This window comes from Malurus melanocephalus, unplaced genomic scaffold, assembly GCF_030028575.1.
Source record: "Malurus melanocephalus ecotype Western Australia unplaced genomic scaffold, MMel_1.1 scaffold_216, whole genome shotgun sequence".
Classification (NCBI taxonomy): domain Eukaryota; kingdom Metazoa; phylum Chordata; class Aves; order Passeriformes; family Maluridae; genus Malurus; species Malurus melanocephalus.
Window position 1 is genome coordinate 869,365 of NW_026623448.1, and position 25,198 is coordinate 894,562.

General features: G+C 41.6%; 2 protein-coding genes across 2 annotated transcripts in view; one reads left to right on the forward strand and one right to left on the reverse strand.

Moving 5' to 3' along the window:
* The window catches only part of STAT1 (signal transducer and activator of transcription 1), a 23,205-nt gene extending 2,477 nt beyond the window's left edge, over positions 1-20,728 (forward strand). Inside the window, exons 3-25 of the mRNA XM_057374108.1 lie at positions 193-330; positions 975-1,119; positions 1,704-1,802; positions 3,094-3,189; positions 3,857-3,935; positions 4,552-4,643; positions 4,859-5,010; positions 5,243-5,401; positions 6,416-6,508; positions 6,694-6,753; positions 7,919-7,948; positions 8,033-8,126; positions 9,025-9,066; positions 9,582-9,665; positions 10,289-10,387; positions 10,862-10,997; positions 12,802-12,857; positions 13,969-14,063; positions 15,937-16,076; positions 17,175-17,360; positions 17,861-17,936; positions 18,360-18,462; positions 18,975-20,728. Of these exons, the coding sequence (XP_057230091.1) occupies positions 203-330; positions 975-1,119; positions 1,704-1,802; positions 3,094-3,189; positions 3,857-3,935; positions 4,552-4,643; positions 4,859-5,010; positions 5,243-5,401; positions 6,416-6,508; positions 6,694-6,753; positions 7,919-7,948; positions 8,033-8,126; positions 9,025-9,066; positions 9,582-9,665; positions 10,289-10,387; positions 10,862-10,997; positions 12,802-12,857; positions 13,969-14,063; positions 15,937-16,076; positions 17,175-17,360; positions 17,861-17,936; positions 18,360-18,462; positions 18,975-18,998 (2,268 nt within the window). The 5' untranslated portion in view covers positions 193-202 and the 3' untranslated portion in view covers positions 18,999-20,728. The remainder of the gene's footprint in view (positions 1-192; positions 331-974; positions 1,120-1,703; positions 1,803-3,093; positions 3,190-3,856; positions 3,936-4,551; positions 4,644-4,858; positions 5,011-5,242; positions 5,402-6,415; positions 6,509-6,693; positions 6,754-7,918; positions 7,949-8,032; positions 8,127-9,024; positions 9,067-9,581; positions 9,666-10,288; positions 10,388-10,861; positions 10,998-12,801; positions 12,858-13,968; positions 14,064-15,936; positions 16,077-17,174; positions 17,361-17,860; positions 17,937-18,359; positions 18,463-18,974) is intronic.
* A 753-nt stretch (positions 20,729-21,481) lies between these two features.
* GLS (glutaminase) overlaps positions 21,482-25,198 on the reverse strand; it is a 55,167-nt gene continuing 51,450 nt past the window's right edge. Inside the window, exons 17-18 of the mRNA XM_057374095.1 lie at positions 25,132-25,195; positions 21,482-24,769 (exon numbers count right to left, since the gene is read on the reverse strand). Coding sequence (XP_057230078.1) covers positions 24,613-24,769; positions 25,132-25,195 — 221 coding nt within the window. The 3' untranslated portion in view covers positions 21,482-24,612. The remainder of the gene's footprint in view (positions 24,770-25,131; positions 25,196-25,198) is intronic.

A 25,198-nucleotide genomic window follows, 5' to 3' on the forward strand; every position in this document is an offset into this window, starting at 1 on the left:
TTACCAGCACTGTTCCCTGCACAAATCCAAAACATAACCTGAACAGCTACTGAACAAAAATAACTTCATCCCAGCCCAAATCAACACATCCTCCAACTTTGTTGATATTCGTCAAAACTTAAAACTAGTTACTTTTCACCAATCCAGTCTGAATACTACTTAAATGTTTACACTGGTTTTTGTTTCTCACAGCTTCCTCAGGATGACTCAGTGGTATCAGCTACAGCAACTTGATTCCAAGTTTTTGGAGCAAGTTCACCAGCTATATGATGACAGTTTTCCRATGGAGATCAGGCAGTACCTGGCACAGTGGCTGGAAAATCAGGATTGGTAAGCACAGAAATTATTTAGGCTTTGGGCTGTGTGATAAACAGCACCATCGTACATGCAGTTACAGGCAGCAGCAGAATGCTGGGGAGACAAGCTGCTAGKTGAACCTTTGCTGGGAGAATGTTTCAGTACCTGTGTGGGTGCTACAGCCACTGTTCCTGCACCTCTTCAGGATTTTCTAGAGGGGCCTGATACCTGGAGTAAAGGTGTCCTAGCTCATATTGCTCTCAGTGGTTTAGAATAAAAGTGGCCATTTTAAGACTGATTATTTACTACCCTGGTAGCTCAGTCTCTAATTCTTCAAAGAYTCCAGACTTCTGCCAAAGTTTCTGTGGAGTGCCTACTATTTGAACAGCAGTACAACATACACATGCATCGGGGTCACTTTTTGGTTCCTGATGTGCATGGAATGAGTAAATGAATTTGAACAGAATGTAGCAAAAAGAAAACAGAGAGGAACAACATTTCTGTATCRAGGAACGCAAAGTTAAGAGATTGAAACTGTCTTACATTTGAAGGTAATTCTCACTGCTTGCATATTCTACAACTAGAGTTGGGAATTGAAAATAAAGTACACCTGTGTATATTTCTTCTTTGAGATATTAAAAGTGTATTTAACCCAACCATGCCTTAAATTATTCTAGGGAACATGCAGCCAACAACGTATCATTTGCTACGGTGTTGTTCCATGACCTGCTGTCACAGCTTGATGATCAATTTAGTAGATTCTTGATAGAAAACAACTTTTTGCTGCAGCACAACATAAGGAAAAGCAAACGCAATCTTCAGGTACGCCTGGGTTCTGTATCTGTACATTTACTTGGTTTGCTTCTGTGCAATTGGATGCCTTTAAGCAAAATACCCTGCCCATGAGGGATTTTTACAGAGGATGTGAGAGAATCCTGATTTGAAAGCCAGAATTCAAACATTGCTCTATTTTAATTGTCTACAGTTAGGAAGTAACAGCTTAATTATCAGTACAGTTAGAGTTTGAGAGCTTTAGGAAAAGAAAGTTAGGGTTTGTAAGGTGTTTACAAAAYTTATTTGGAGCGCTTACTCAACCGTCATTTCATTTTCCCCAGCCCTTCCTTTCCAGTTTCCTTAGTGTCCTAATAAGCTTCTGATACAGAGGAAACACAGAAAAAGAAATTGCTGCCTTGTAACTGCAGAACTGTAGTGAGTAGCAGAGGAGTTTTCCTATAGACAGCACTCTGCATTGCATTTCTGACAAAGAAAGGGCCAAGTCAGTCCCTAATCTTTTTGCCAATCTTCACACACAGKCAGTCCCTAATCTTTTTGCCAATCTGAAAGTTACTGAAGGACAAGAAATTATGTGCATGACCTTTAAAAATAGACTGTGTCTCTAATGCTAGGATAACTTCCAAGAAGACCCAATACACATGGCCATGATCATCCACAACTGTCTGAAAGAAGAGAGGAAAATACTGAACCATGCCAAGACATCAAATGAGGTAACAGTCTTGAAACATCTACTGCCRTTGTATCTCACCTTTCCTGTTATTTGGGACAAGGGAAGTGGATGAAGACTGGAAGGGGAAACATGCTGTCCTCTCTGTCCAATAAGAAGTTCCTTAAAAAACAGAAGAGTGAGCATTGATATGTACCAGCTGGAGAACATTAATATGTACCAGCTGGACAACATGGGTTTTTTTCTGCTGAATGAAACATTTGGAGATTAAATGGCCTGGAAATAATTTTTATTCCTTGAGTGATGTAAAAGCTGTGCTCATTTTTTTTTAATGCTTCTGCAGTATGAGGTAGCCTGATGTGCTAATTGGATTTTACTTCAATGATTAGTGCTTAACTTACTTATCCAGCAAGAGTTTAGGTTTGTTCTTCTGCATTTTACTGCCCAATTTACTCTCTGTGAAGCAGCTGAGCATGCTTCTCTGGACTGTCTCTGGGAAAATTATGTGTCACTCTCATTCACAGTAGTCTTCAACTATTTCTTTCTATTTTTTGGGGGGGGTTGGGTTTTTTTTTAAAGAAGCCCCTTTTTTTCCTCTGAATTATAGGTAARGCCATATCTTCTCCTTCCTCATCTGTTTTCCAGCTTCTTTCTTTTTTTTTACCTTTACAAGGACTGTTTTGCAATAAAAATTCTGCAGATGGGAAAAGCATGCAAAATGTGTAGATAGCTATAATGCACTTATATAGAAATAAAGTGATGGTTGACCAAGCACATTAATTTCCAACACTGAAATACTTCAGTTTATAGCAAGGCTTCGAATGTGCAGTGTGGGAAGAGTGCTTGGACACTTGGCTTTCAACAAGGGGTCCTTTGCAACAGTGTCCAAAGCAGCTGCTCTGAGAGTGTGACTGACAGAGGCCCTGTAGCTGCAGCACAGYGGTTCAGTCCTGGCACATTCCATAAAGCACTTGCTGCTGCCTGTCTGGTATGCAATGAATTTGGGTCATCAGGAAGGGAAAGGGAATCACAGAATGGTTTGGGTTGGATGGGACCTTGGAGATCACCTGCCTTCCACTAGACTGGGTTGCTCAAATCCCARTCCAACTTGGCCATCACTTCCAGCACTGACTTAAACCTTTGGCTGTTTACCTAAAGAAATACTTTGTTTSTCCCAAATTCACCTGAACTTGATTTTTTTTGTACTACAAAATTTTAATATGATTTATCAGAACAAACCAGGCTTCCTCAGGTTGTTTGTCAAAAAAAGCCACTAATTTACATTAATGAAAAAAGTTATGGGCCACTCTGACTTGATCTGCTTCTTATCTCAGATGGAAGTAGGGAGCATCCAGAACACTGTGATTGGGATGCTGGACAAACAGAAGGAGCTTGATGCCAAAGTTAAGGCTGTRAAAAGCAGTGTTACAGTAAGTATAACTTTTCATAGTAGTGTTTATTAATTCACAGATGTTGAAAAGCTTTTAGTAGTACATTAGAAGTGATAAAATAACAAATAAAAGTCAGGTAGTGGTTTTCAAGTCTATAACCAGGGATTGTCTAAATATACAAAGTATCTTGTGCCTAAATTTTAGCAATGAAAGCATTTTACCATCCGAAAAACTAGCAACTGAGGGAAAAAACCTCTTAAATCATGTACTGACCTGTTTGTTGCTAACTAGAAAATGTATTTTTTTTAGCATATGGATGTTTGTCTTAATAAGTGCAGCCACAACAGAAAGCATTTCTTCAAATACTACTTAAGAATTTAAAAGTTTAAAATTGTATGTGCTGTTCCAGGTTTTTCCRCTGTAGGCTAAGTTCTCCTAAACTGTGTTAATTTACATGGCTTGACCACAAGGGCATTTCCATACTTAATAATTAACAGATTTCAGTTAGTCAAGAAGGAGGAAGAGTAAATAGAAGGTGATGAAGTTTAGTGCTATTTCCTGTTAGGGAGTTCCAGGAAAAAACATTGCTACAAAATTAGACTTCATGTCTGTCAGGGGCTGGTACCAGGCAGTTCCTAATCAGATGTAGTCTTGSATTTCTGAAAAATATTAAGTAATTGTGGCTACCATCACTTGTGCATTACAGGATGTGGAGCAGGACATCAAGACATTAGAGGACATGCAAGATGAATATGACTTCAAATGTAAAACCCTGCAGAATAGAGGTGAGTAATTGTTCAAGGATATTCCCCATTGCATGTAGCTTGTCAGAGTAAAYTGCTCTTTATGTCAGGACACTAAACCTAATGATACACAGCCAAACTCATGTTAATGTCCCTCCTTAATTAACGCTGTTTCACACTGAAACCAAAATTTCTGCACCTATCTTTTGYTMYAAGTAAGARAGCCTCCTTGTTAACACAGCATTCCTTTGTCCTTTACATCCCTTTGCCACTAGAAGTAGCAAACCCTGTAGACTCGGTGACCATTCGACCATACACTTAATCAGTGATGTTTTTGCCATCTTGTATTTCACAAATGCCTTCCTGCTTTAAGTTTTGTAGGCTCTTGTGCACCGAGGGAAACACACAGAGTCTGCACTGGTTTCATTATACAGATCTGTCCCTGTAGTTGAATTCTTTGCTCTAGAAAAGGCTTTAGTTTCCAACACAAATTGGCAGCTGGCTATTGCTCAGAACAGGGACATGTTCAGAAGGTACTAAGGGAAGCACTAAGCCATRATCTTGGTTTTTGTACTTGTCCCCWTCTCCCTTCAGCATTTCTCCCCCACCATCAGCACTCCTTCAGGCTCACATTCCCAATTTGGACTTATTTCTACAGAGCACGAGTCCAATGGCATGTCTCAGGAGGAATACAAGAAAGAACAGATGAATCTCCAGCAGATGTTTTTATCACTGGACCGCAAGAGAAAGGTAGTGCTCAAGTTTTCTTTCAGAAGTCAGCAGCTCTTCATTTTAAGCACATGTTCATTTTCCTTGAATTGACATAAATTAGCAGTCGGAAAGTTTTTTTAATATRTCAGAGTCTTTGCAGAGTTTTGTAGACAAATGAGCACTAGCTAAAACAGTACTTAGTTTTCCTGTGTGAAGTGTTTTTAATAAACAGGGTACTCTCATATGCTCTGTAGGAGGTGGTGAATAAGATAGTACAGCTGCTGCACAACACAGAGCACACACAGACTGCTCTCATTAACGATGAGCTGGTGGAGTGGAAGCACAGGCAGCAGACAGCCTGCATTGGTGGGCCACCCAACGCCTGCCTCGACCAGCTGCAGAACTGGTAAGTCTGTAGCCAAGGCCTGCATTTGAACTGGTTTATAAAGGAACACTGATTGATTGTATTATCCCTGTTCCTTCTGTCATACATTCATTTTATTACCTCACCACATTTCCAATGAGCACAAAGTGTCCTCCATGCACTGTCCCATCCTTAGGGACAGTCACCTGGCTGGTGCTTCTGCATTAGCAGAATACAAAACATGCTAAAASTAATAAGATCCTGTTAATTATAGGTTCACCATTGTTGCTGAAAGTCTACAGCAAGTTCGTCAGCAGCTCAAGAAGCTTGAGGAACTGGAACAGAAATTTACCTACGATCCTGATCCCATCACAAAAAATAAACAAGTTCTGCAGGAGCTAACACACACTCTTTTCAAACAACTCATCCAAAGGTAACAGACCAGAGGGATCTTTCAGTGTTTGCATAGAATAAATAGATGGAGAGCACCTTCCCTACTGTTCCCTCAGTATTCCTGCATGCTGACTTTGCATTTTCCAAGGTTTTTTCCATTTTCATAAGTTTGTCACTAACATCAAACTAAATTACTGTTTCTGAGATTCACTCTATCCAGGATTTCCACAAGTTCAGGCCTATGAAAAGGGCTTGTGGTCATTATTGAAGTTAGCAGGAGCTTTACTGCAGTACACATTGATTACAGAGTCAAATTCCTACCCTGATAGTGCAGTTCTTGCTTCAAACTTCAGCCATGCAACATTCAAGTGAAGAGAGGCAAGAAACTGTGCATCAAGCTGTGCCCAAGATAGACACACAGTAGATTCTGCAGTCCTTTACCAATGGACACATCCTCCTTGCTCCCAGCACAAGGAGACCAGCCTTGTCTCTGTACCACCTCTATGATACAAGCTGCTGACACTGGTAGTTGCCCCACATAAGATCAGAGTCCCATTCTGTAAACACACAGTAGAAAAAAAATTGGGGTGTATCAGAACAGGTTAGCCCCAGAAATGTGTTTCTTGGGGTTAGCTGGCCCTCATCAAATCCCCAGCTAGTGTATGCATCCCTTGGGCACCTTTKGTTACACAGCACTGTCCCTGTAAGAATTCAGGAAGCTCTGGGAATGGCAAACAGAGCAACATTCCTCACTTGCCCTGTGCTAATCACAGCACAGTATTTCCTTGCTGTTTGATTTCAGGGAAGTTTGATACAGTATGGATTGCAGAGGTACTGCAGAAAAGCCAACACTTGTGAAATCACTATTTCTAGCCCCATTGAAACAATTGAAAGGAACTGATACACACCTCTGTGTAGATTGAAACTGAATTAATAAAGTGTATGGTATTACTGGTAAATCAACAATAYTTTAAAGTTTACTTTTTATGTAATTTCTTACCTCTCAGTGGCAACATTGATAAATCATAGGGCCTTTAATCTGTTCTTCCCATAGCTCCTTTGTGGTAGAGAGGCAGCCTTGCATGCCAACACATCCTCAGAGGCCACTAGTCCTGAAGACAGGAGTGCAGTTTACTGTGAAGCTRAGGTATGTTTTCCCTTTCCCTGTTCCTTTTTTGTGGTAAGGATTTCCTGTCWCTGGCTTCCTGCACCCGAGAGGATTGCGCAGCCTGCCCTGCAGCCCCAAGACTAAGGCCAGGAGGACATGGGCAGGGGGCTTTCTTCTGGGAGACCTTAACTCTGACACTRAAAARAAATTACTTCTCTTTCCAGATTGCTGGTGAAACTGCAGGAACTGAACTACAACTTGAAAGTGAAAGTTTTATTTGATAAGTATGTTACATTTTTTCAGCCCTCTCTACKGTAATGGTAAACAGTCCCCATGTTCAGAAACCAAAGGGCAGTCATATTGGAAGTGTTGGGTAGGACAGGAGCAGGCTGCTTCTCTGTGGCAGCAGGTGCATCCTTCCCCTTCTCTCACCTATTCCCTTGCTCTGAATATCTCTCTGCCACCAGAGACATGTCACAAAGTACAGGTGGCCTCARCTTCTCACCACCAGCTCCAGAGAGGAGAGCTCACTACTGCTAAATCAGGCACAGGGCAGCACTTGGGCAACAGCTGCTTCTCTGTTGGGGTGCTTCACTTGGATTAGCACGAGTGTAGGATTGGACTCCACCATTTCCAATCATGTAATTTTGTCGTGGCTCTAAAATACCTTATTTTCTGGATAGTGTCTAGTAASGAATGTAGTTACCCTAAAGCTGCCTTTGAGTTAGGGGTATAAGCAGTCTACCTTAATTTAGGACATGTTCTAATTAGAAAAGAAAGATTACAGCAATCTAAATAGATGAATACCAAACTATGGTATTTTTTAAGCACTTAGGTGAATTTAGCACTTACTTCAAGGGCAGGGAAAGACATACAACAGACTGTCCAAAATAATGACAGGGATTGTGCTTTTAAGAAAGCAAGTGTGTTTTTGACTTCCCAGCCAAGTAATTTTGTTCACTTGAAATGGATCTAGGGTCCAGAAACATGCATAGAATAGGGAAAATGGGGGGTAAAAAAATTCTTATGTGTTTGTGGGAGGCGAGGCTTTGGGAAGTGCACTAGATAGAATACAACTCAGTAAAATCCCACCCAATTTAAGTGATGCAGCAATTTATTCAGCAAGTTTAAAATCAGATTTAGAGTGGCAGAACTATATTTTTTTTCCTCAGAGCAAGAGTTAAAAATCTATGTAGTAAAAGAAAGTACTTCCTTTGATTATAAAGCCCTCACAGCCACATTTAAGCCTCAGTAACAAATGGCCTGTGTAGCACAATATTTATTTTGACTGCTTGGAACCGATTGCCTCATCTCTTGCACAATAATTTCACAAAAGCATTTCACCAGTTCTCAGCCAGCTCTGTCAGATACTAAAACATGCACACTTTTTCTCTCTGTGGCAGAATCTTTAAAAGAGTCTTATTTTCTCTTTTTTTTCTTTCTTGACAGAGATGTAACTGAGAAGAACTCAGTCAAAGGGTATGTGACATCACAGTTTGGTATATTAATGCTAGGTTCTTTCAATGAATGTGAGATCTAATTATTTTTTCTCTCTTTGTGAAGGTTCAGGAAATTTAATATTTTGGGAACAAGCACAAAAGTAATGAATATGGAAGAATCTACTAATGGAAGTCTAGCAGCAGAATTCAGGCACTTGGTAGGGGGTTGTCCTTTTTTTTTCTTATATTGATACAGTATCTTAATTTTGTGCGTAGAGCATGTTAGGATGGAGATAATGATTTTCTTGTTGAAGTCATYACTCATGTTCATGTAAAGAGGAATTGTGATTATCTCTCCTTTTTCTTTGTTCWGTCCCTTTCAAAATACTTTGCCTGTTTCAATCAAAATGTGATTGCTTGTCTCTGAAATGGGACAGGAATGCAAACAATAGTGCTTGCTGCCATACTGCTTATGCTGCAATAGGTTTTACAGAAAAGGAAGTTAAAAAAGCCTAGAAAGACTGGTTTGGGCCTTTTGGAGAAATGTCCATAGGTAGGGAAGCTTGGAGAAGTTTGAAGAACTTTATGAGTCTGGAAGATGAAAACTGTCTAGGARTGGGCAGCTGCAGGAAAGTCAGTGCCTTCAGCAGACCACCCAACACTTTTCATCTGCAGGTTGTGAGGGAACAGAWTGGCTCCATCACTACAACAGGAAAGGAAAAATGCAGGTCCAGAACCAGGGGACATGGAAGTCTCCCTTCATTGCCCAGAACTGAGACTCTCTAGAGGTTATMATCCRAATCAGAGGGGTACTTTGATAAAAYARTATTTCATCTGACCCTGATTTCATATTCCTTCTCTTCTTGAAGGTCCGCTTACATAAAGGCATTGCATCACAACTGTGCAATATCTTTTTTCACAGATGAATAGTTTATGGAAGAGTAGTAGTTACCTACAAATTTAATCCTTTGGCTGCCACAGCTTGGAACCAAACAGAGCCAGACACTAGTGCAGCAAGTTTGCATACAGTTGAGCAAGTGGAGCGTGCTAACCTCCTCTACCACTTCCATTTGTGGCTGACATAGATGAGCAACAGKGTTTTTTGTTTATTTGCAGCAACTGAAAGAACAGAAAAATGCAGGGAGCAGAACAAATGAGGTAAGCASCACTAACCTTCTCTTTGTGAAGTTTTAACATAATACTAACAAGGCATTCATTTGAGAGAATTCTCTCTGCTCAGCCCCATGACAACACACACATGGCATGAGAGATCATAGGAGAGGAGTTCAGTGTTCCTACAAAGTGATCCATGTAGGAAGAGTCTGCAGGTGAGAACTACTGCCAGAAGAGCACTGAGAGACTCTCCCACACTGGCATCTACCTTTAACAGGGCTTCTGGCAAACACAGATCTTACTATGGCTTATAGGTAGTAGCCACCAAAAAAAAAAAAAAAACAACCAAAACAAAACAAAAAACCCCCAACAAAAACATCTGCCTGGAGAGGCAGTTTTAGGAAATAAGCACTGTCACTTGACTTTGACCTCTAACCTCCTACTGAGGTCTAGACCACATAACCTTGGGCAAAAAAGAGTTTTCCCCATGATAAAGCCCTTTTACTTCACCCCAGGAATTTTTAGTCCCTGAAGAGCTTTCTTTTATTTTTTTTTTGAAGGGTCCTCTCATTGTAACAGAAGAGCTTCACTCTCTGAGTTTTGAGACGCAGCTCTGCCAGCCTGGTTTGGTAATAGACCTAGAGGTATGTCATAGATAAACTTGAGTTCCTGTGTGTCGCTCATGCTAACAATCTAAACTTTTTCCTCTCTCTCCCTTTTTTTTTTTTTTTTTTTTTTTTTTTAATTTTTTTTTAATTTTTTTATTTTTTTTTTTTTTTTTTTTTTTTTTTTTTTTTTTTTTTTTTTTTTAAAGTACTGGAATATGGAGCACTTTCAGTTATTTCAAAGTATGGGAATGACACTTCACAACAACTCTGTATAGACACAGAGAGAGAATGCTGTCAGATCTCTGGGTAAATAAGAATAGATGTGCTTTGCAAAGTGTCTGATAACCAACCCTACGGGTTAAGCTCTCTAGGTATCAGTTTACTTTTATTTCAGAAGCAGTGTGCTGTGCATGCTGCTGTCACTATCAGTGCAGTCATAAGTGATACTAAATGGAAGTCTTTATTAGACAAAAATCACCCAAGTCTTTCTAGTATTTCATCAGACTGGTATTTTCTTTCCTACTTACAAACTTCTATTGAAAAAGCCAAGACTATGTGAGCAGGGAATTAAAATGGGCATGGGTTTGTGGATAATCTTCAGGAAGATTGTGGCAGCAGTGCAGGGTAACCTGATACATTTCCTTTTGTGCCCTTTTCAGACCACATCCCTTCCCATTGTTGTGATCTCCAACGTGAGCCAGCTTCCCAGTGGATGGGCTTCTATCTTGTGGTTCAACATGCTGTCTACTGATCCCAAGGTATTTGCAAGAAAAAGAATGTATCAAGGACTGTGTTTAATTTCCAAGYCCTGTATGCAAGTGGCTGCTGCATTTTGGCCCTGCAGATGAYTCTTAATGGCTTTCAGGCACCCATAGGGGCAGTGACATCCCTGTCCTAAACAGAGCAATGTCTGAAACCCACATGAGGGTAGTACACATGTACTCAGGATATACAGCACACAGTGAGAAGCCAAATAAACATTCAAGAACTCAGTTAAGCTGCACTTGAGTGATCCAGCTGTTCTGCCCTCTGGGAGGAGACATATCCAGAGCCCCAGAGATTGCYTTTCCTAGTAAAGAGTGCCTGGAAKAATRGCAGCCTGCCTTGCAGAGTTACCTCAGGCTGACATTGATTCTTAAATCTGTATTTTGTTTTGACAGCACACTTATAAATTCAAGTGGCATTTCAAAATCAATATTTCTTATAGGTTGTATTTTTCTCTTCCATTCTAGAACCTGTCCTTCTTTCTGAATCCACCTTGTGCAAAGTGGTCTAAGCTTTCTGAAGTTCTGAGTTGGCAGTTTTCTTCTGTAACAAAAAGAGGACTTAATGCAGATCAGCTGAGCATGCTGGGAGAGAAGCTTCTTGGTATGGTCTGCTTCCATCACAGGTGGCCTGTTTGAATTGAAGCTAATTCTACATCTTTTCCTGCAGCCTATTTTAAATTTTCATTTCCTCTCACACCTCTTCCCCTCATACAATATAACTTTGCAGCAATGAAGTATTTTCCATTTTTCAGTATGGCAGAGTTTGTAAATGACATCAGGTCATTAAAAATTCTGCAGTTCTAACACAGGAGTTTTATGCATTAGAGCAACACAGATTGGGCCTACTTCTTTTGAAGTAACACACATATTTAGTCAATGGCTGTGAAGTGGCTGTTTCTTGGCATCTTTTTGATTTTGTTTTTAAATCCACCTTCATTCATATGAACTTCATGCATGCCCCCAGCTACAGTGTGGATTTACTCTGTCTACATAAACACACTTACAATATCAACATGCAAACACTGTGAAACTGCTAAAGGATATCAAATTAAATTATGTCCCACATGAGTGTCCTTAGTAAAAGCCTCRTCAGSYATGAGTTTTGTTTCCAAACTCCTTRGAGATTGCCTGAATAGGCAGAGCACTTCACACTGCTACTGATTTTGCATAATAGACTCTGGATGAAAAACACTGTTGATACAGTATATTTCACCAACATTAAGTTTCAGGAAATCTTTCTATTTAAAGGTGTTTGAGATAAGTGTGTCTAGGTGGCAAGTACAGAATTCCAGTCTTTAATTCCCCTGAGACTAAGAACTGACAAAAAGCTGCTAATTTAATAGATTACTTATCAAAATTCTGCAAGGAGAATAATTTTTTTTATTTAATTAACCAACACAAAGAGACCAGTGATACATTTCTATGGCAAATTTKCATTTCAGAACTACAGATTTTGTTGAGCTTATTTTTGTAATGGTAGGGTTGCTACTTCAATCATATCTCTATAGATAAAAATATCATACAGCWGAAAAAAATTCTGGTTGCTGAACACTGTATATTCAGGATTCCTTAGTGCCAGGAGACAGAATAGCAGGGTGCCAGGATACAACTTGCCTGCTGCTTTTGCAGTGTGAAAGTTGACAGAATCTTGATCTCTTAACACTAGCAGTATCAGTAACAAGCTCCCTAAMCCAGTTTATTTTTAGAAGAATGACAGAGAAAAGGATATTTATTGAAAGCCGTACTATGATCATTAATGGAAAGAATTTGGCTCTGACTATAGAGTCAGGGTCTGCAAAGCTCCAGCTACTGTAGTCACAGCATAGGACTTTGCTTTGTGGTTTGGATATGATTATAAAACACTGTGGGCATAAAAACARGGCTGGGGGAAACAATTGCAACAGGAATGAAATGGGTCTGTGGTTAGGGTAGACCTAGGAGTCAGGAATTACTGAGGCAAAAGCCTGCAAGTCACCAGAATTGAGACAAGAAAGTGGTTTATCTGAGAGAGCGACTRTAGGGTCTGCTGAGCCCCTGCTGCAAGAGGAGCTTGTGGGCTGCAGTCCTGTTGTGCTGGGAAGAACTGTGCAAGGATTCAGGCTCCTTCCTGGGTGCATTTTGAAGCTGGCAAAGGTATGGTGTAACCCAGCAGAGAAAGTGTCAGGATGAATTGGTTCCCATTACACAAGGGCTGTCCACACCAATTTGGTTATCATGAAATCTCCCAGAGGGGAACTTTGCAAACTCCCCTGCACTAGCTGTGAAAACACAGTGGCCTGCCCTTCCTTTTCTTTCTTAGCCCAAAGCTGAGTTCTAAATAAACACTCAGAACTTGATTTTCTAAGTACTTTTAGCCTTACTGAAAATTTACAGAGCATGACTGAATTCAAATTTATTGTGTTCAGGGCCAACAAGCGGAGGACCTCAGGACAGCTTTATTCCTTGGACAAGATTCTGCAAGGTATGAACACAGTTTTAAAAACTGAGATGGAAGAGGGAGCTCTTCTTACTTTATTGTGGGTTTTGTTTGGGCTTTGTTTGTTTTCTCCCCCAAGGTGCCTTCTTTCTTCAGCATCCCCCTAATTATTCTAGACCTTACATTGTCATGGGAGGCTTTGGTGGTGAGGTTAAAATAGACCCAAAGGAGGAAAAAGAGCTTGCAATAGCAAGGAGTAGATGATTTTGAGACTGTTTTTGATCTATGTGAACTCCATAGGAAAAAAAGTAATGTATCTTTCAAACAAACACAACATCTTCATTATTATTAATGCAGCTGCTRCTAATAGCACAATTCTTCATTTTGACTGTACAGAAAATGTAAACAAAACAACCAGCAAGATGAGCAATTCTTCGGTATCATAGTGAAGGACATTTCCCAGATCAGGGCCAACTGGATTGGGGTGAGGATTAACACAGGGTGGCCAGGAGGGTCAGTGTGATGCCAGAGAGACAAATTGTGGAGTTTCACAGTCCTGGCTGCAGCAAGACAGGAGGACTCCTCACATTTTCTTTGCTTTAGACCCTAAACTGGTATAGATAAGCAGGAGATTACAGCAAGCAGGCTCCAGGKGAAGAGGAAGGATCTGATGAGGTACAAGGACTTAAGTTCATTRATATGGGTTTCTCTTGAGAAACTGAGGTCCAAGTCTAAACAGAAAGTGTCTCTAAGATCTTCTGCTAGCCAGCCCGTCAAAAACCCCATGGAATGGTGGCATGTCCAAGAATTCCAATGAGAATAGCACCCAGGCAGGAACATTTTATCTGCTCTTAGACCTGATTGCACATGAGAGGTGATGGATCATGTATTTTTGGGTACTGTAGGCACAGATAGGCATTTTTTTCATACTGCTCTGTTACCAATMGTTCCTGTCTTTCTTGAGTGGAGAGACAGATAAAGAGTCATAAGAGAATCTGGAAAAGGTGGGAAAAAAAGAAGAAGGGAGAAAACCACAAGAACGAGTAGACAGTGGCAGGATTGAAACGTTGCTTTCCTCTCTGCTGTACAAAACTCATGTCTCATTATCCCTGTTCTCCCCTCTCCCATTCCTGCCTTTCCATATTTTGAATTTCAGGAAAATATAAATGATAAAAATTTCCCCTTTTGGCTGTGGATTGAGGGAATCCTGGAGCTTATTAAGAAACATCTCCTGTGCCTCTGGAATGATGGGTAAGACCTGAGTGAAGTTAAAGATGTGGTCATTGCCTCCAACCTCACTTCTACGCTAGCAGTTGCACCCTGAGGTTGGGAGGTTGTGCAGAGAGTGGAACTCGAAACCAGAAAAATCTGAAGCAAATGGATTCTCAATGAGGAATCCTCTGAGGAGACAGCTGCTAAAAGCAAGAACATCAGATGACTGAATTGCCCCTTTTAAGTCACAGAGCAGGGCTTTGAATGTTAGATTATATTTTGTTTTGCCTCTGCTCCCATTCAGTCGGCTGTTTATGCATCTTAGAACACAGCCAAGAAATCCTGAAATTCTTACAAGGAAGTACAAGTCATACCGATATCCATTTTAGGAACCAAAAAACCGAACTTCCTGCCCAAACCGAGTTACTGTGAGCTGCCTCGAGGTGGCAGCAGCCGGACCCTGAACGCCTGTGCCCGCACTGTGGTCCCAGAACACGGCAGTCTTCACTAATTTTAAGAGTATTACTAAGGAGAAGGACTGTGCCAGATGGGAACACAGTTCCATTTGCCCTTTAATACTGGTTTAGTAAACTTTCAATTCTGGGATTTCCGATTTCGGAAGTAATTCTGCCCAAACTAGGCTTATCCAAAGTCACAATCCTGCGTTTTAGCTTCAGCCTCATTATAAAACCTCATCAGACAGCACACTCACAGTGCAGCATCCCAGTATCCCACAATTCTGCAGGACGTACAACAGAAGGATTGCTTTGCCTTGCTCCATTCAGCAGCAGACTTCACTTTTTTACCCCCCAGCTCCAGATCAGTTCTGTCAAAGCCCTGTGTAGAAGTTCCCCTTGTATACAAGAGGATATTACAGCCTCAAGAGCATTGCCTTTCTTCATACTTGAGACACAGGAAGCCAAAAGCCTTTCCTTATGCACAGGATATTGACTACTGAACACATTTAAACCATTTGGCAAATTTAAACCTTTGGCATTTAAACCAAACAAAACATAAGACTCACCAAGCAAACCCCCAAACCATAAAACACATAAGCAAAATTATGGTTATTTAGTATTTTTTTGAGCAAAACCCGTTTTCCCCAACTTAAGGCACGCAAGGACAGTCATAGTACTCAGAAGTTCATTATTGCTGGAGTATTTTGAGGAATAAGAGGCAGYGCAGAGAAGTTCTGGCCTTTGGGAAAACAAATCAAAAGCAAAATACCAACCAACAAACCAACCAAAACCAAGCAGCTGGGGCTTGGCCAGGGTTATACCCTGGTACTGACTTGAAAAACTCCCTCCCTAGTACCTGTTCAGATCAATCAATCCCTTGTAATTTCCACACTAGCCTCCTCGTCCATGAATTAACATTTGCTGARCACAGTGAATAAGTCACACAAGTTTAACAGTTCGTGTAGAAAACATGCACAAGGACCAAAGCAAACCCCACACCTGTAAGAGCRTCCTGTGGCAGCTAGCAAAGTTTCATCAACCCAAAAGGAGAAACAACTGTTCCTTAGAGTAGTTTTGAAGTTAAAACTAACTGCTAGCTGTGATTTGAATTTGTTACACACATGTAACTTCACTCCTGCTCCCACAGCCCAGCTTTGACAGCAAAATGGCCAATCTCTTTTGTTYCCAGTTCAGAAAGATGACTGTATAAGCCCCCAGGCCAGAGTGAGAGTGCTGAGGGAAGCTGTGGTGATTCATGGCTGCCACGGGGCACGAATCACCCCTGACTGCAGCCAGCCAGTGCTGCCAGCTGTTCACAGGACACAGCCTTCCGGGAGGCTTTCASCAGTACATCTCTTACAAGTGACAAAAGCTTTTTAGTCTTCCTAGCTAGCCCAGCACAACCTAGGTTTTATGCTGAGGAGTAACTCAGCTTTTTCTTTTCAACATTACAGCTGCATCGTGGGTTTCATCAGCAAAGAGAGAGAACGTGCTCTGCTGAAGGACCAGAGCCCAGGAACATTTTTGCTGAGATTCAGTGAAAGCAGCAGGGAGGGAGCAATCACCTTTACTTGGGTGGAGGGATCTCAGAACGGTGAGTCAGCAACAGAGAACCTCTGCTGATCTGCTTGCTTCAGGGCAAGAAGTCTTTATGCTCTTCTCCTGCACCCTGAGGACCAGCACAACACCCCAGGCAATGAGCAGGGACATGACCCATACTGAATTGATCAAGGTTTCAGCTAGGATGAATAGCACTTTCCAGGTACTGCAGCTAGAAGTTTGGTGGGAAAAACTGCCTGGACTGTTTTCCCTGCCTCCTTAGGCTCTCTTCCAGAAACAAACCTTTAGAACACACACATCCCCATCTCCTTCCAAACCCAAATACAACTTTTGTTCCTTCCCACATTCTCCTTAGCTAAACTACACACTTACCTCATTTTCCAGTTATTTCTTCTTCCTCCTGCTGTCCAGAAGGATCAATGAAAAGCTTACTTCTTCAGTGAGCTGGACTATTCCCTCATCCTCTCTTAARGAAGCCTGCAGCCATCACAGCTGCAAATTATAACCTCCCTTGTACCCAATGAGGGCTCTCTCCTTACCACACTAATTRCCTGCCAATAGGGGGTAGCTGTAGACACTTTGACGAGCCCAAAACCTGCCACAGGTGGAGGAGAAACTGCTGAATGTACTGCTGAATTGTGTGACTTYTTTCCCCTTTGCTGCCTTCATACCTGAGACATGCAAAAGTTTAGCAAAAGAAGGTTGATAGCATTTGGAGCATTCAGGATCTGCCTCTCTTGATGATTCATAAAAGCCTCAAATGGTGTATTTGGATCAAACTTCCTAACAGGCAGCAGAGTCTGAATTGCATAATTTGGAAGAAGGTTAAAAAGGCAGCACAACCTAAATTAGTTAATGAAATACTGCAGTTAATTTCCATGGACAAGTCACACCAGTCATTCTGAATAMAAAGCATGCCAAGAGCCATCACTGTGAGCTATCACCCTGTGCCTCCCTACCCCACAGAACAACTCTGCTCCCTTTGACAGCCATTAAATATTTCCTGTAGCATAGTAGGAGCCTTCTGCTCATATGAACTCTGAATTTGTGCAAGTGACTGCAGCTTTTCTGGATAATTTCAGGAAAAGCTTTGAAAGCAGTTTTAAAGAGTTGTTGCTTCTCTCCTCTGCAGAGCCCCAGTTCCACTCGGTAGAACCCTACACCAAGAAGGAGCTCTCTGCTGTGACTTTCCCCGATATCATCCGCAATTACAAAGTGATGGCAGCTGAAAACATTCCTGAAAACCCCCTGCGATTCCTGTACCCCAATATACCCAAAGACAACGCCTTTGGCAAATACTACTCCAGGCCTAAGGAGGGTGAGTGCTGTGTGGGGCTCACACCATGCAGGGTGTCTGTGTCTGGTGTTCCTGAGCTGCTGGGGCACTGTGTAACTTCTATGGCATGGAAAGSAAGGGAGCAGCTGGCCTGCATGTCTTGGCAGCCTGTCCCGTGTTTATAGGTTAAGAAAAAGGTCTGTTTTGAAGAAAGAGGCACAACAGGAGACCTAATGAGATAAAAAACGGAAGCCCCTAATTGCCACTGGCCCTCCAATTCAGCTGTCATGTGAGCCCACAGAAATGTAGGTTTCCCCAACATGACTGGTTGTGGGAGGGGATTTTCCCCCTTATTCTAGAGGAGCAAAGGAGAAACTGACTAAAAATGGATTCACCACAGTGCTGTGAAATGCATGACAGAGAGACTTGCACATTATCTGGGTCATAGGCTATATTTTTGGTACAATAAAGATGAAAATGTGATGTAAACTTGCTGAAAAAAAGAAACACACAAGCTTTTTTTTTTTTTTTTCTCCTTGAAGCACCAGAGCCAATGGATTTGGATGGTCCCAAGGGAAAYGGCTACATCAAGACTGAGTTAATCTCTGTATCTGAAGTGTAAGTTCCCACAAAAATGTTGGATTTTTAAGAACTGATCATAAGTTTTTAGCTGTAGTTTGTGTCTCTTCACATTATTTAAGCTGTAGGTGCCCCTRTCAAATCTTTCCCTCCCTGAGGATCTGTCACAACATATTCATGTGTTCAAAACATCATTTTTAGGTAAAAACCCTAAAAACTTTTAAGTAGTTGTATTGTCAAATAATTYATTGAAAAGCAAGTTCTCACAGACTTGTTGGACTTCTTTAGTTAGGATGTGCATCCATGAGTAGTCTGAGTTTCATTTAAAGCCGGGCTGGTTTTGCACAGCTTGGTCTTCACAAGAGGCCTCGTTAGTGGCTCTGCTGGAGCTGCAGCCAGACAGGGTAGCCCAGCTGTGCCTCGTTTCTTTAGTGAAGGTTTATCCCTCCTGTTCTCCATCAGCCACCCTTCCAGGCTCCAGTCTCCAGAAAATCTGCTCCCCATGTCTCCCGAGGAGTTTGACGAGGTGTCTCGGATGGTGGGCCCGGCAGAGATCGATACTGTGGTAAGTGTCAGGAGCCAGCCTGTAGCAGGAAAGCTGGGACAGAATTTGCTTTTCCCCTTTTTTCCCCGCTCCAGATACACCTCAAACACTCAAGCAAACACTTGGGAACACGTCTCTTCACATGCATGGGGAAAGCTGGGGATCCAGAGTTAGATTGGGATTGCCAGAGTTGGTTTGCCATTTGTCTGCTGGGAAAGGGGTGAAGAACTGGAGGGCAAAGGTGGAGAAAAGATGGGGAGTGTTGCTGTAATTCCTCCTGTGGGGTCTGTGTGGGGAGGGCCCAGAGCAGGAGGGCAGTTGGGAAGTGCTGCCCTGCCAGTGCTGTTCTTGCAGGGTGTGCTTCAGAAAAAACCCAAAATTGTTCCCCCAACTCCTCCCCCCCCCTCGGCAGGTGGATCCTAAGATGTCAATCTGTTGTGACTGGGGGAGAACTTGGTCACACGCTGTRGTTATCAAAGCCTTGAGAATGAGGGCCTGGCCTGTGTAATGGAGGTTTCCTTTTCTCCTTGCAGATGTGCACACACATTCAGCTCTGAGCTTTGGCTGAGCTTTTCCCCGCATCGTTAACACGTCTGATTCGCTTAAGCATCCCGTGCTGCACTCAATGCCCTGGTGACACGCTTCACTTCTTTGGTTTCTCAACCTGAAGGTCCAGCAGCAATTTTAGCTAATGGGAATGTCAACAGCAGCAGCCCGAGTAGCCTCCTTACTGCACATCTTTGTTTAGTTAGCAACACACCGTGCCAGAGGGGAGGAGGAGGAGGATGGGAATGTGAGCTCCTCAGTGACAGGGATGCGAGAAACATGCTYTCATTGTTTAAAGGAATGAGTTAAACATTTAAAACAGTTCACTCTAACAAGGCTTCAAAGGAAAGCTGGGTTCTGTTTAGAAAGCTCACACCTTAAATTTTTGTCAGAGAAAAACTCTACAGATACGTGCCACACCAAATCCWTGTGCTGCTGAAGTTTGTCGTGCTTTTAGCTTCTCTAGGTATGGCATTGGGAGAGCAGAAGCCCAAAATGTTACCTGCATTTCATTTTTGCAGTTTTTGTAAGCATAATTTTGTGATGTTTAGCACAATCTCCCCTAAAGAGAATTTCTCAAGACACCACTTCAAAGCTCCACTGGCACATGCTGAGCTTGCAACTCAAGGTGTATAATCAAGACTAAAGCCTCTGCAGACTGCAGTCCTGCTGTCCACAGAGAGTCAGACAAAATGAGAGTGCAAAAGGGGCTGAAGTATGTTTTTATTTACTGTGTTTAGGTGAGGATCTGGTCACTTCTATCTTTTTTTGCAGTAAGATATGTATTTAGGTTGTAACAGGTGGAATGGAACTCAGTTTTCTCATGCATAGTGAACCAGGGCATTTATTAAACTGTTCATTTGAATAGCTGAAAGATTCCACAGGCCCTGATAATGAAGTGGTTTTGCAATTCGGGGTAAGGCACAGGAAAGTGAAGAAGTTAAAACTTACCCAGTTAAAATTTATGCAGATGCAGTCTGCAGTACCTAAAAGGATGAAGCTGTGTTCCACCAGAGGAGGAGCAGGTTTGTTTCTCAGAACGTTTGAAGGTAATTAACAACTCACAGTTAAGAGTGAGGCTGTTCTAGGCAGCCTATTAGTGCAGGCTGCTAATTAGCACRGAGCTGAGCAGAGGGGCTGCAGAGCACTCGTGCTGCACCTCACCTGTCCAGGTACAGGGCAGCCMCTGCAGGGSACCCTGCCTGAGCASGGGGTTGGACAGGGTGACCTCCASAGGCCYCTCCTGCATCAGCTGCTGTTTGTGAAATYAGGGACTGGTTCAGTTTGATGTGTTGTGCACAGTGACTGATGTGCCCCCTTGCAAAAGCTCAAAAGAAAAKCTAAAGGACCTAGAACAGGTTACACATGTATTTAAATGAAAGCATTGCTGACACGAGTTTAGATTAAAACGTTGCCAAACTGACTTATTTTTGGTGCCCTGAGTTCCTGAGATTAATGTTGCCAGAGGAAATCACAACTGGTGACTTAGTGCTTTTATCTTATTGTAATTATCTGAATGTGTACCTGTTGCTAATACAAAAATCAACTATTTGATTTTTGAGCTATACTTTGTATTCATGTTCTGTATGTCATTACTTYTATACTTCAGTTTTGTGAGATTTAAAGCAGTGGCCTTGTTCACATGTTGGTCTCTCCATAACCAGYAGCTCTAGAAGCAATGATTTTTCCTTGATGGAATATTCTTTTATATATTTTAAATAAATGGAACTGTCACTTGCCACTTTTGTCCTCTCGTGTTTTGGCTACTTCTGTTGTAAAGTGGATGTGTCTGCCAGTATTTTACTCGTCTCATTTTAAACTTGTTCATATAACTACAGAGTTACAGCTCTGAAGCCTAAGGCAGTATTGATGCTTTTAATTCTCTGCATGGTTGCAGGCCAGKCTGCACTGGAGTTTTTAGAGGATGGCTGTTAACTTTTATTATTGCTGTATCACTTCATTAATTTGTTTSCTACTCCACACAAACTTCAATAAACTGAACTTGAATTTTTAATTTGAGTCCTCAGTAGGATTAACTAATCTATGGCTAATATTTGTGGGCTCCTAAGCTGGACCACTACTGCATCATTTTTCTCTGGGGCTAGTGACAAAATCCCTTGTCAYGCATTTGTCAGGTTTTTATATGAACTGCACAGCCAGAAGAATAATAAAGGAAAGAAACTGTTGGTGTGATGAAGCATAGCAGGGATAAGGCAAGAGAAACCTAAAGCTGTTGAGAGTACCTGGCCAATCARTCCAATTAACAATTCCAGCATTCACAAAAAGCAACCAGCAAAAGGACACAGCTCTCCAAGTGTAGGTTTCAAAATAAACAACAAAAATCAGAAATAAGCTATATGGGATAAATTTGTTCTGATTTCCAATGGAAATGACCAGAACAGATTTTCCTGGACAGCGTTCCCCATGATTGAAGACTTACTTCAGTGGCACTCACACAGATTAAAAAAACCCACCAGCACCATCATCATCTTGGTATTTCCATTTATTATGCTGTAAAAAGCAACACTATCTGGATTTTATTTCTTAAAATAAATAACTTTCATTTTCAGAACCAGTACAGCTCAAGTTTAGATTCATTCATGGGAAACTGCTAGAAATACATTCATCACTGTCTAGTCCCCACAATACAGAATCTAAAAGTCAAGATCAGCCCAGTCAGTTACAATGACCAGAAGTACACTGCCAGTAAGTATAGTCACGGATAGTCCAGCTCTGAAGCAAAAAAAAAAAAAAAAAATCTGGTACAATACAGTTTGTTCACAAAGATAGGCTAATTAATGCTAAGACTACCACAATATTTCTGAGTACAAAGCATTAAGTTAGCTGAATGATTTTAGGTTGTGATACAGAAGAAACATATATGACATAAAAACAAAGGAGTGGGGGAATCCTCTTTGGAGCGTAAGGAAGTCAGCGTTGGATAAGATAACCAAAAGCTATTTACTGTAAAATCTATGTGTCAGTGTCATCAATGATAAACAGCCAAACCAATGTACTGCATATATTTATATTTATAAATAACGCCATGTCTAAGTAGCTGCATCGCTGAATTGGACRTTACAAAATAATCCATCTTCTCACAATGAGAAAATACTATAACTAACCAGCAAAAATGCACTGAAGCTAAGACCGGCTAAAAGCACTYGGTATGAAAGCATTAAGTTCAGGTATAGCTATGATCTTCAATGTTAGCTCAGTTAAAATCCTTCTTTTGGTTTTGGTTTGTTTATATATGTGTACTATATAATATACCTAYGTTTCAAAATGCCAGTTTGAACAATGCAATGTCAGTTAAATAAAGCTAAACCAGGTATTTTTCTGAGAAGCTGAAGGATGTATTGTAATAGGGGGAAAACATGGAACATTAGCACTGAAATTCACAATTCTAAACTAGAATCCATCKGAAAATATTCCTTTACACTGAGGCTGATAAATCCATTGCCAGAGAGAGCATGTTGGAATTTAGATCAGAGTGCAGCAGACAAGAGGCCTTGTGCTACCCARTGACTGATGTGGCTCAGCAAAGAGCCAGAGACCATTTTGTTCAGTTCTTGGTTAGAACAGGGGTGGCCGTGACACAGGATGTGAAGAGAACRGGTTAAAAGCCTTCAGAAAAATAGCTGATCTTCAGAAGAACAAAAAAAAMCCAAAAAACAAACCCAACCAGCTTAAGAACARTAAGAGAAAAAGTGTTTGATAACCATGCCAGCCAGCTTCGAGATGCTATTTGGGGGCTTTAGACTTTCAGACTCTTTCAAGGTGTTATCATCATGAAGACAGTCACTGCTTGTGATGAGTACCAAGCACTTTTCCATGCGGTTTGCCCTCCCTGCAGGGAGGCAGTATGGCATTTCCACGAGAGACTGTACAGGAACTTGAAAGGATTTATTCTCAACTACACTGACCTGCTGGGTCGCCCTGGAGAAGTTACTTCTCTCCAAGCCTTGGCGTACTCATTGCTAGAGGAGGATAATGTGGTTCAGATCATCTTTATAAAGTGCTTGGGCCATTCTAGAAAGAGTTGGGGCATTATTTCAGGAGGATTTTGGTGCCAAAACACAGAAAATTTGAACTCTGAGATCTACTAATGACTTGTACACTACGTGCTAGGATAAAAACCACCATATACACAATTCTCAAGCTCAATCTCCTTTTCCACGTGTTAAATGATTCTCGCCTAAAACTCTTGTGCTAGCATTCTTGCCTACGTCCAACACSTGTAGTGTTCTGTGAGTATCAGAAGTGACTGCTCACTGCTGAGGTTTTATGCCACAGTACTGGCAGAAGCAATTGCACATGGGGCAGGGAGCTATGGCAGTRTCAGCTTTCTGTGAACTACAAACACCTGCATCTACATTTTCCAGGACAGGGCACRTGCCACACTGGCTTCAGCAGCCAGACAACGAACGCCACCGTTCCCCACAAAAGGCATTTACTGACTTGTGCTCCTGGTGCTGAACTCCCGTYCCACACCAGGGGAATCCCAGTGATGCAAGAACCTGCTCCCTGGTCAATGGCAGTGCAAGAAGAGAACACACCCAAAACCCTGGCTTATCTCCTGCTCTGCTCCTGTTCTGATTGGCTCTATGCTCCTTAAAGCTGTTTCACTCCGTCCGTGCTCCTTACCACAAGCCTACATGAGTTCAGACTGACATTAGGATTTGGTTTGGTTCTTTTTCTGTCAAGCACTTGCGTTGTCCTCGCTGGCTCCTGGAGCAGCCAGGGGACAGCACCTGCCAGCCCCTCCAGGGGCTCTGCTGTAGTGCAAATAAACCTGCAAGGAACACCTGCACGGAGTGGAAGCACCCGCTTTCCCCGGCCACAGGGAAATACTTTAGCAGCTGAACATGGAGAGAGAGGAGGGAGGCAAGACAAAAGGGAGCTGAGAGAAAACACTCCCAAAACAAAAATCCCACTACACACCGGTGCTACAAATCACATTCCCCTACGCCATTTGGTCAAACAAACCTTGAAACACATTCCCTGACAAGACTATCTCTAAGAACAAGCCTAGACGATTGACAACTGTCACCTATATACTCTGTGATATTTATATTATGTAAACAAGGTTGTGTGGAATTCTTTTATTCTGTTTTTTTTCCCAAAGATAAGTGCAGATCCTTACTAAACACACCCAGCCTAAATCTACATCAGCATCCTCAGCTTTCAAAAAACCTCACCGACGCTCATACCTGACAGTACTCTGGCTCATCSTGGCCATACTGGAAACAGAGGGCTAAAGAAACAAAAATTCAGCAGAAAAGTTCCTGACCACAGACTAGAGTTCACATAGAACACAAAAAATAAATTAAGTAGTGCACAGTAAAGCCAACAACAGCTAAATATTTTTATACATCAATTATATGCAGCATGAGGTAATATTGCTCACATTATGGAGGGAGATTCTTAGTTGGTTTTGTTTCTTTTGAAGAGATTGGATTTGTCCTGTGCGTATAGAAACTCCTGTAACGTAACACTGAAGTAACAGAGACTTCTGTAAAATATATACCACTATCAGATAGAAACACACACGCTCTTCATTACTTATGCATACCACAATTAAATAGGTAAGTGATTTGATTCTTAGGATCTAGCTGAAGATGATTATAGTAAGCCATCCAGATTTTTATGAACCGTTCGGTTCTCCTTCCCATTGTTGTTATCCTCTGATGGCGTGTATTGGACCTGATATTCTTGAAGAATTTTAAAAACATCATGGTGTCCGAAATGTAAAGCTTCRTCCATGGGAGTGTTATTCCACCTACAAAAAGCAGCACAGTATTTTTAAAACCATAGCCTGTTAAGCAGAGAGCCAAAAAGCACCAAAAATCTTGTTCTTTATGTACTGCACTTATAATTCAGCACATAGACCACACTCAGGTCAGTAACTGTGGAACAACTTCATTAAGCTGAGCATAACCTTTCAAATAATGGCTTGAGTGGTTCATTTTTCATTCCTGCTCAGTCTGCAGAACCTACAGAGAACCAGCAGGATCCCATTCCCCCCGCTTCAGTGGACTGGCTCAATACATTCCACTCTTCTTGACAGGCACCTTTCCTCACGGGGACCAGGGAAATGCCCCTGGAGCATCTTCCCTCCAAAGCAGCGATAAAAACMCTCACCTGTCTTTGGGGAAAGGATTCACTTTGCACGCTTCCAGCAGAAACTTAACAACGTCCACATGTCCTA